Below are 10,398 nucleotides of genomic sequence, written 5' to 3' on the forward strand. Positions count from 1 at the left end.
TGAAAATTTGGGGTGTAGACAGTGAACTTGACAGGTCAGCCAGAAAGCAGTGCACCCACGGTGACACCAACACCCGCATTCTCTCCGCAGCCAGTGCGAGAGGTCGTTTCTTCCCGCAACTGTTCAAATACTTTCCTTCGTGTTCCATCGACCGACTCCTTTCCATGACACAGAAACTACTTTGCAGAGAAACGGGCACGCATCATTCCAATACACACCCCCACCCCATCCATGTACTAATCTAAGTCTGATACAATAAAACTACACAATTTTTCTTCAGTATCTAGTCTCCACTGAAGAAGTGTCTGTAGTTTCTAAAGAGCCCTACACAAAATTTCTAGGCAGATTCCACTCGGGTGAGAGAGACTTCACGGCAACTACTCTTCCCTCAGGTCCTCCAGAGTCGCTCTATGCGACTATCTCGCAGGCGGGCCGGGCTCGCGTCTCTCTAGCCAACTCGTCGTCTCTGTGGCCTGTGCACGGCTTCCGGTGGCGGGACGCGGGGCCGCGCACGCGGGAAAAGCTTCCCCGGTGTCCCCCCCATCCCCCGCCCCCCCGCGTCCCCCCAGTGCGCCCACCTCCTGCGCCGGGGCCCTAGCGAGGCTGCAGCCTGAGGAGGTAGGTTGTGGTGGTCCCTCGGTCCCAGGAAGGCAGGGGCGCCCCTCCCCCAAGGGACGTTCGACATGGACCATTCCGCGTTCGAAACCGCGGGGAGCGGGCGAATCCATCCTGTGGGGCGGGGGTGAACCGGCGGCCCGCGGGCTGGTGGGAGCGCTGCGAGGGAAACCCTGCACTCTGAGCTGGATTGGGGCGCGTGCGAGGTGCGGGCTCCGGGCCGACCCTGGGGTTCCGCTGCTCGTTGCCATGGCTCCCGCCAGAGCTGCTAGAGAGGGCGTCGGGTTGGGTGTCAGCGGTATTCCAGGCCCCGTTCTCCACCTGGGCTTAGGCCTGGACCCTCGAGCACTGCAGCGTTCGTCTGTAGGTTTCCAGGCAGAGGAAATCCTGAGACATCCCAGGCACAGTTGGGAGTTGCTGCTTGGCTCCATCCGTGAGCACAGCGAGGTGCTATCTTTCATGCTTACCTGTCTTCCTCTTGAATTCAGATTCCCAACCTGCTGAGCATCCGCCCACCCACTCAGGAGTTGGGGCCCAGCCCCCAGTTTACTCGGTTTCCCTTGTGCAGCCTGGGGCTCTGCCCAGGCCACCACGGGCAGGGGTCGACATGGCAGAGACACTGGAGTTCAACGACATCTATCAGGAGGTGAAAGGCTCCATGGTGAGAATGGCTTGGACAGTTGATACAAGTAGAGAGAAGGAAGGAGGGTAGAGTTTCTGTCCATTAATGAGAGCTTGCTTTGGTAATGTTATTTTGGAAAAAGAGGACTCAGTATAATGTGTACCTAGTGTCTCCCCCAACACGAGGCAGTGCTGAGAGATAGTCTCAGAGTTATAGGGACCGTATATGCTCTCCAGTTCCCAATTCCTGTTTTACAAATGAGGAAACTGAGAATCTGTTAAGGGTTACCAGAGCCTGGTTTGGAATCTAGACTCCTTGCACCTCAGCTGTTGCTCCTGCATTGATAATCTGGCTAGCCCACTCGCAGCCGGAAAGTGTGTTGGGTAGAACTGTACCCAGGACATGCTGTGTACTGTCCCCATGCATCTGGGCCTGCTTTTCTTACAGAATGATGGTCGACTGAGGTTGAGCCGCCAGGGCATCATCTTCAAGAACAGCAAGACGGGCAAAGTGGACAACATCCAGGCTGGGGAGTTAACAGAAGGCATCTGGCGCCGTGTTGCTCTGGGCCATGGACTTAAACTGCTTACAAAGAATGGCCATGTCTACAAGTATGATGGCTTCCGAGAATCGGTGAGCTGTCCCATAGCTATAAACCCCCTTTGTGCTGCATCATCTTGTTTTAATCTTCTAGAGACTCGAGGTTCCTTCCTCATGTAACCCTGTGATTGCTGGTTTGGGCTCCTCAGAGCAGGACTGTGAGGCCATGAGGCAATCAGTGTTCGGCTTTGAGTGTTGGAAGTCTTGTGAATTGCTGTGTGCCTTGACTCCAGAAGATTTTCTTGTCTTGATTTAGATAGTAGTTTCTACCTGTGACTTTTATCAAGGTTCAGATTCTTAGCTTGATGTCTTTTTGTGTGGTTTTTTTTTTTTTTTTTTTTTTTAGACCGGCCCTCGCTCTGTCACCCAGGCTGCAGTGCAGTGGCGCAATCTCGGCTCACTGCAGCCTCTGCCTCCTGGGTTCAAGTAATCCTTCCACCTCAGCCTCCTGAATATCTGGTACCACAGGCACATGCCACCATGCCCAGCTGATTTTTCATAATTTTTGGTAGAAACGGGGTTTCGCCATGTTACCCAGTCTGATCTTGAGCTCTCAGACTCAAGGGATCGCCCACCTTGGCCTCCCAAAGCATTGAGATTACAGGTGTGAGCCATTGCGCCTGGCTAGCTTGATGTCTTAAAGTGTGGGTTTTGTTTTCCATTTTGAACTGCTTGATAAAAGGCTTTATTTGATTTTGATTTCCACCTTCATTAAAATAATACCTATCTAAAGTTTATAAAGTCAGATGGCCCATAACCAGGAATGTCAGATCCAGTGGCTAGAAGCAACCTCTCTCAACAATCTTTTAAACAATGTTAGAGCTCGGTTGCTAAGTCAGCATGGGTTTCTTATAAAGCCTGTTTGGAGGTGGTTTCTCAGAAATAGATAATCCCAGGACATTCAAGTAGATAAGGCCACCAGGGTTTACTGGGATTGTGCTTTCTTTTCTTCCCTCCACCCACAGGAGTTTGAGAAACTCTCTGATTTCTTCAAAACTCACTATCGCCTTGAGCTAATGGAGAAGGACCTTTGTGTGAAGGGCTGGAACTGGGGGACGGTGAAATTTGGTGGTGAGTCCTGGGGAAGACTGAGGTTTGGGGAGGAAGATAGGGTGAAGGGTTTCAGCCTTTTACTTGTTTTGCTCTTTTCCTTCTGCCACTGTCTCTGGTTTCCTATATGTTTGCATGTTCATCATGTGTTTATTGAGTACCTACAGTATACTGGGCACTGTGCCTGGGGTTGGGGTTACAGTGTAAAGAGACTAACCCCAGTATCCTGTCTCTGTGGAACTCAGTTTGGTGGGAATGTTGCTTATGCAGACTTAAGGGGAGGAGCTTGTGGCTTGATAAGCGCTTTCCTCACAGGGCAGCTGCTTTCCTTTGACATTGGTGAGCAGCCAGTCTTTGAGATACCCCTCAGCAATGTGTCCCAGTGCACCACTGGCAAGAATGAGGTGACACTGGAATTCCACCAAAATGATGACGCAGAGGTGTCTCTCATGGAGGTGCGCTTCTACGTCCCTCCCACCCAGGAGGATGGTGTGGACCCTGTTGAGGTGAGGCGTCCCCTAGTTGCCTTGGCAGCAGATGGTGCTGAGCAGGCACTGGCCGGCCTGGGAGCAGGGCCTGCTGCTTGGTTACCAGTGTGTGCTTTTTGCAGGCCTTTGCCCAGAATGTGTTGTCGAAGGCGGATGTAATCCAGGCCACGGGGGATGCCATCTGCATCTTCCGGGAGTTGCAGTGTCTGACTCCTCGCGGTCGCTATGACATTCGGATCTACCCCACCTTTCTGCACCTGCATGGCAAGACCTTTGACTACAAGATCCCCTACACCACAGTACTGCGTCTGTTTTTGTTACCCCACAAGGACCAGCGACAGATGTTCTTTGTGGTAAGCAGAAACCCCTATGGCTGGATAGTCGTGGTTTTTGCGTAAGTGTTAAGTAGACCTCACTGGTGTGCAGAATTCTATGTTAGTGAATCGCAAGTTGTTGTAGAGTATCAATTGGTGCTCTTCCTTACTAGATCAGCCTGGACCCCCCAATCAAGCAAGGCCAGACTCGCTACCACTTCCTCATCCTCCTCTTCTCCAAGGACGAGGACATTTCGTTGACTCTGAACATGAATGAGTGAGTGTCTCCCTGGACTCGTTTCCTGCCACTGTCCAGGCAGGAGACAGGTGCGCCATTAGAAGGCGGTAGTGTTGTGACCTCACCTTGCTGTCTTTGTAGGGAAGAAGTGGAGAAGCGCTTTGAGGGGCGCCTCACCAAGAACATGTCAGGATCCCTCTATGAGATGGTCAGCCGGGTCATGAAAGCGCTGGTGAACCGCAAGATCACAGTGCCAGGCAACTTCCAAGGGTGAGAATGTGGGCCTGGGATCCTGCCCTGCCTGGGTATGGGAAACGCTGTGTCTCCTTGGTAAACCCCTCCTGAGATGGGAATGCAGCCTGTTAGAGGCCTGGATGGGACCTTGTGCCACAACAGGTGTCAGCGCCTCTGTCAGAACAGCTCAGTGAGGTTTACTTAGTCGAGGACATGAGCACACGTGTCGCTGCTGCTAGATGTGCCCTTTGCCTCTGCTGAGGTTGGCACTAACCAGGCTCCCTGCACCCTCTGTCAGGCACTCAGGGGCCCAGTGCATTACCTGTTCCTACAAGGCGAGCTCAGGACTGCTCTACCCGCTGGAGCGGGGCTTCATCTACGTCCACAAGCCACCTGTACACATCCGCTTCGACGAGATCTCCTTTGTCAACTTTGCTCGTGGTACCACTACGACTCGTTCTTTTGACTTTGAAATTGAGACCAAGCAGGGCACTCAGTATACCTTCAGCAGCATTGAGAGGTGAGAACCTCCACCCGTCACTTTCTGGGCATCTTGGTCCTGAGCCAGCTTTGTCCAGGAAGGCCAGCATGGCCTGCGGCACTCTCCAACCCTAGAGCAGAATTTTTCTTCTGCTACATCAGGATTTGGTCATTGTCCCTGGAGTGCTCAGACTTTAGAAACCTCTCCATTGCTTGCTTTCTGGTCTTTAAAAAAAAACAAACAAACAACTTTTTCTGTATTTTGAAGGCTCTATGTCTTCACTACTGACCTTTTTTCTCCTCCACTCCCCACCATGATGGAAATGCTATCTCTTTCTTTCCTGGGATGAGCTTTGTGCCTGAGAACGTAGCAGCTAATGCTTATTGAGTGCTCACTGTGAGCTAGACGTTTTATAAGCCTTTTCACGTGTAACCCTCATACCAACCTTGTGAAGTATGAAGACAGATGACCACATCCCCTGCCCCACACTTACTCCGCCCTGAGCTTATTTGGTAAACAGGTGCGCACCCCTCCCTGCCTTTTCTTTCCCAGAGCTCTTCACAGCCATGCAGGTTCCTCTTTCAGGACTAATGTCAGACTCTGGCTCTGCCTTACTGCTGTCCTGTGGGGGTCTCTAAGCTGTTGGGTTGGGTAGCATGGTCAAGAACTCCAGGCTCCACAGTCTACCCCAGCTCATGGAATCAGAACGTTGTTTAGTCCGCCCCTGTGTCAGCACTACCTCTCCGGTAACATGGTGCACGTCCCCTCGCAGGGAGGAGTATGGGAAACTGTTTGATTTTGTCAACGCGAAAAAACTCAACATCAAAAACCGAGGATTGAAAGAGGTACTTCTGTGTGGGGAGGATGAGACCCTCTCCTGGTCTTTCTGTAGGGGAGAAAGGGGTGGAGATTTTTTCCGGCTTCTTTTTCACTTTTTCTTCTCTTCTTACCCTTATAGAAAAAAGAGGTGCGTGTGACCCTTTCCCCCTCCTGGTGCAGGTTTCCTCTGCATGACCTTAGACCAGTCTATGCAGCCCCTCAGGCGCCCCCAGTGGGGCTGGGAGAGGGAGGGGCTTGGGGCTTGGACTAACCCAGTTGGCAGGAAGTACTTGGGCGTAGGCCCTGCACGTTGGCTGTGTGTGGACAATCCAGCCCCAGGTCTTCTGGGAGCTGCTGCTCTGACTTGACAGGCATGGGGGTGTGCTTTTGAGTGTGCAGGGATTCTGGCTCAAGGGTGAGTTGGCCCCACTGTGAACTCTTCCCTGGCTAGGGCATGAACCCAAGCTACGATGAATATGCCGACTCTGATGAGGACCAGCATGATGCCTACTTGGAGAGGATGAAGGAGGAAGGCAAGATCCGGGAGGAGAATGCCAATGACAGCAGCGATGACTCGGGAGAAGAAACCGGTGGGTTAGCCTCCGTGCTGAGCACGAGGATGGTCAGACGTTCCTTGCTGTGGCCCGGGCTGGACTCACCCTTGGGCCAGAGCTGGGTGTCTGGGTGAGGGGGTGGGGATTTCCATTGGGGCAGAAGCTGATGCATCCTGTGCCCTTTTTCAGATGAGTCATTCAACCCAGGTGAAGAGGAGGAAGATGTGGCAGAGGAGTGAGTTTTGGTGGTACCTTGTGGGGATAAGATGGTGACCCATAAGCTTAAAGGACCAGAAGATTTCTGGACATTTCTCATGTCCCAGCATTAGCTACTGACCCAGAATGGGAGACTGACCTCCAATGAGGTGATACACAAAATGTTTTGGAAATTGTCAAGGGCTTCGTAAGTGCAAGGCACATTTTGAAGTCAGAAAAGTATAGTGGGGTCTGTGGCCATACCACCCTGAATATGCCAGTCGGGGCTGGTTCGTAGTTGGATGAGGAGAGAATGGGAATGAGAGCTGGTGCTTGTCACTTACTTCCTGGAGGTTGTCGAGTAAGTCATTGAATCTCAGTTTCCTCATCGGTAGAAATGCAGTAGTACCGACTTTTTATTAGCAGTGTCAGAAATGTGACTCACTCTCACTTTAAAAGGAAACATATAAAAGGGAATTTCATAAGTTCATGTTACTGCAGAGTCTGAGGATTTAATTGACTTCAGACACTACTGGATTCAGGCACTCAAATCTATTTCCTCTGATTTCCGTAATTCAAAATAGGTTTGCCCCATGGGGTGCCCAGTGACTCTCAGAAGCTCAGGGCAGGCTTAATCTTACTGATTTAAAACACCACCAGAAGCGCCTCTTTTGGTGAACAGCGTAGCGAACAGAGTGGTTACCTGCCCCTTCCTAGCCTGAGTTGTTAGGATGGGCCAGGGTCTGATGGGCCAGAAATAGGCCAGGTGCCCACCCTTAGAGCCTGTGGTTGGGGTGAGCCCTTCCTGAGTGGGGGCAAGGTGGTTCCCAACAGGAAATTGGGACTCTGCTCTCTTAATCCAGAAGGATTGTAAAAGATGTCAGGCAGCAAAAAAACATCCGACAGGAGTCCACTAGTTAGCCTGCCAGTTTATGAAGGTGTATGAAAGCTTAATGAGCAAATACTTGTGAAAGTGCCTTGTAAACTGTCCAGCAGCATACAGGTGTAGGGTAGTTCCATTTTTTGAGGAGTTTCACATATATCAGATAAGACTGTCAATTACAGGGGTAGGTACTGGGTTGGACTTCAGTTGGTTTTCTTCTTTTTGTAGTAACTGATTATCTTTTCATCAGAAAAGACTGTAGGGGCCGATCCTTTTGTAGTTCATAAACATGATGGTTGGGTGTTACGTGCGTGTGTGCAACGTGCCACCCTCCAGCCTTGTTACGATGTTGACACATTACCCATCTGACACGAAAAAAAAAAAAAAAGACAAAAAAGACTATAGGGTAGATTGAGGTGATTACTCCGAAGGAAGTGGTGAAGTGGATTTGGGCCATGTTCCAGGCATGAATGAGGCAGTGTTTCTGCCCATGGTGTCTTGGGAATGGACTAGGACCTGGTTTGGCCATGCCCAGGGAGATCAGCTGAAGCTCATGGATTGTTTTTCATTCATTCATTCTGATCAAGTAACCCATTGCTGTGGCTGGGTCTGGAGAGGGCATGGCCGAAGCCACCTCAGTGAATGGGAGGAAGCAGTGTTGGGGATTGGTGGTGGATACTGTCCTCTGGTCTTCCTCCCTTGACCCTTTTGGGTGGGTATCTTTGGATTTGTTTTCCTCCTGCCTTGAGGCCATAGGGTCCTGTCTTCCCTCCTCAAGTCTAAGCCTGGCTTGCTCTCTGGCAGGTTTGACAGCAATGCCTCTGCCAGCTCCTCCAGTAATGAGGGCGACAGTGACCGGGATGAGAAGAAGCGGAAACAGCTCAAAAAGGCCAAGATGGCCAAGGACCGCAAGAGCCGCAAGAAGCCTGTGGAGGTGCAGACTAGAGATGGGAGGGGCTGTGTGTGGTGCAGTGGGCGGGGGTGGGGGAGGGTGGGAGGCATTCTCTTTACCTTCTCCTGTCCACCACCAGTAGGACCTGTTCATTGGTCTTCCTTGGGGCTGTTTTTTGTAGCCAATGATTATAGCCTTGAGGAGTGTCTTCTTAGAAATTGTTCTCACTAGCCCTGAGATGAATAAGCTTCTGGAAGGTCTGAATTAGGAGATGGGCTTCTGTCCTGGTAAGCTAGGCACTGAATTGCAGAGGGGAAGGAGATACTATCCTTGCCCTTAGGGAGCACTCGTCTCGCCTGATGCTATTTAGTCCTCCACTTTTTCTCCAAGTTAAGTGATCTAAATAATTTATTTGGGAAAATGTATGGGTTCTATGGGAAATAGCCGAAGGCATTTGGGTTCTCATGTAGGTGAAGAGGGGCAAAGACCCCAATGCCCCCAAGAGGCCCATGTCTGCATACATGCTATGGCTCAATGCCAGCCGAGAGAAGATCAAGTCAGACCATCCTGGCATCAGCATCACAGATCTTTCCAAGAAGGCAGGCGAGATCTGGAAGGGAATGTCCAAAGAGAAGAAAGAGGTGAGTAGCAGCAGAGGAGGGGTGATGCCTCTCATGGGCTGGCGAGAGGTGCTCTCTTGGCGTGGTGAGTGTATGAGACTGATAGGGGAGCAGTATGAGCCATTGGTGGGACTTTCTGTATCGATTTTGCCTGCATCAGGGGAGAGGGGAGACGGGAGAGGTCTTATTCTTCACTGTTTTTTTCTGTGTGTGTGAGACAGGAGTGGGATCGCAAGGCTGAGGATGCCAGGAGGGAATATGAAAAAGCCATGAAAGAATATGAAGGGGGCCGAGGCGAGTCTTCTAAGAGGTGAGTGTCGAGAACGTGGCCCAGTCACTGATTTTTGTGGCAGGTTTTTTTTGTTTGTTTTTTGTTTTTTATACAGGCCGAAGTTGAGCATTGGAAAGTTAAAGACAGCAGATATGCTTCTGACTGCAGTAGGGTAGTGCTTCTCAAACCTGGGTAGGCCATTGCCCAAGTGTGGGTGATACGATAGGGCATTCAAGTCACTGGGGAAATATGGCCCATTTTCGTGGACTATTTGAAGGTATGGGGGAACGAAAAAACTATTATGGAGTGCAGTGCACAATTCACATGAACTCTAAAAGATACAGCAAGAAATGTCAAGTAGGTTTTGCATATGGGGCTGCTTTAGCCTATGCCCTCTGATTCTTCTGGTGTACTCATGATACTCTCCCTTGGTGCCCTTCAGGCTGACATGGCTGTTTACATTCAGAGTGAAATGGGCTGTGTGGCTGGGATTGAGAAAGGCCTTGTTAAAGGTGGGAGAGGTTTGGTCATGGTGATAGGGGACCTGAAGGCCTAGCTCCTCTTCCCTCTTGCCAATACAGGGACAAGTCAAAGAAGAAGAAGAAAGTAAAGGTGAAGATGGAAAAGAAATCCACGCCCTCCAGGGGCTCATCATCCAAGTCATCCTCAAGGCAGCTAAGCGAGAGCTTCAAGAGCAAAGAGTTTGTGTCTAGTGATGAGAGCTCTTCGGGAGAGAACAAGAGCAAAAAGAAGAGGAGGAGGAGCGAGGTGCGGCAGGAGTGTGGGGGCTGTGGGCTGGGCAGGGTGAGGGGCACGTGTGTCTGTGTGGGGTTGGTCTGTAAGAGTAATGAGTTGGAGTGGATGGTGGAATTCTGAGGTTCTGAAGGTGGGTGCTGTAGTTGGGGGGCGGTAGGAAATTGCGGGCCCTTCACTGAAGACTGGGTGGGGTACCCAGGACTCCACCTTTTCCCTTAAGACACCTTTGGTTTTCAGGACTCTGAAGAAGAAGAACTAGCCAGTACTCCCCCCAGCTCAGAGGACTCAGCGTCAGCATCCGATGAGTAGAAACGGAGGAAGGTTCTCTTTGCGCTTGCCTTCTCACACCCCCAGACTCCCCACATTTTGGTACCAGTTTCTCCTCATGAAATGTAGTCCCTGGATTCTGTGTCATCTGAACATGCTCTCCTGCTGGTGTGTATGTCACTAGGGCCATGGGGAGACTTCTTAACTCTGCTGCTTCCCAAGGATGGCTGTTTATAATTTGGGGAGAGATAGGGTGGGAGGCAGGGCAATGCAGGATCAAAATCCTCATCTTACTTTCCCGACCTTAATTAAGGATGTAGCTGCTGCTGGTCCTGTTCAAGTTGCTGGAGCAGGGGTCATGTGAGGCCAGGCCTATAGCTCCTACCTGGGGCCTATTTCTACTTTTATTTTGTATTTCTGGTCTGTGAAAATGATTTAATAAAGGGAACTGACTTTGGAAACCATGTCGTTATGCTTTCTTTGTAGCCCTGGTTTGTTG

At 50.8% G+C, this 10,398-nt stretch overlaps 1 protein-coding gene and 1 non-coding gene across 4 annotated transcripts; both read left to right on the plus strand.

The window, feature by feature from the left end:
* The first annotated feature begins 467 nt into the window (after positions 1-467).
* SSRP1 (structure specific recognition protein 1) lies at positions 468-10,360 on the plus strand. Of its 3 annotated transcripts, XM_033207521.1 has the most exons (18): positions 468-618; positions 1,104-1,276; positions 1,685-1,870; positions 2,803-2,908; positions 3,203-3,393; positions 3,498-3,728; positions 3,863-3,966; positions 4,069-4,197; positions 4,460-4,681; positions 5,415-5,487; positions 5,601-5,609; positions 5,913-6,051; positions 6,205-6,250; positions 7,898-8,027; positions 8,456-8,626; positions 8,827-8,915; positions 9,458-9,644; positions 9,870-10,360. In XM_033207521.1, the coding sequence occupies exons 2-18, from the start codon at positions 1,223-1,225 to the stop codon at positions 9,939-9,941; spliced, it is 2,139 nt and encodes a 712-aa protein (XP_033063412.1). In that variant the 5' UTR covers positions 468-618; positions 1,104-1,222; the 3' UTR covers positions 9,942-10,360. The 3 variants fall into 3 exon arrangements, with proteins under 3 accessions (XP_033063412.1, XP_033063413.1, XP_033063411.1); XM_033207522.1 differs by lacking the exon at positions 5,601-5,609; XM_033207520.1 differs by lacking the exon at positions 5,601-5,609 and having other exon boundaries at positions 2,803-3,393.
* Positions 7,362-7,464, plus strand: LOC117081893. The gene has a single exon (XR_004436364.1). It is a non-coding gene; the product is annotated as a small nucleolar RNA U13 (small nucleolar RNA).
* Positions 10,361-10,398: the final 38 nt, after the last annotated feature.

Source organism: Trachypithecus francoisi, unplaced genomic scaffold (genome assembly GCF_009764315.1).
Source record: "Trachypithecus francoisi isolate TF-2019V2 unplaced genomic scaffold, Tfra_2.0 Lachesis_group8, whole genome shotgun sequence".
In the NCBI taxonomy this organism is placed as follows: domain Eukaryota; kingdom Metazoa; phylum Chordata; class Mammalia; order Primates; family Cercopithecidae; genus Trachypithecus; species Trachypithecus francoisi.

Excerpts from the sequence above, each read along its gene's own strand:
- SSRP1 (XM_033207520.1), top strand. The coding sequence starts at position 1,223 with ATGGCAGAGACACTGGAGTTCAACGACATCTATCAGGAGGTGAAAGGC. Across the intron at positions 3,967-4,068 it reads TTGACTCTGAACATGAATGA|GGAAGAAGTGGAGAAGCGCT; the intron begins GTGAGTGTCTCC and ends CTGTCTTTGTAG. Across the intron at positions 4,682-5,414 it reads ACCTTCAGCAGCATTGAGAG|GGAGGAGTATGGGAAACTGT; the intron begins GTGAGAACCTCC and ends GTCCCCTCGCAG.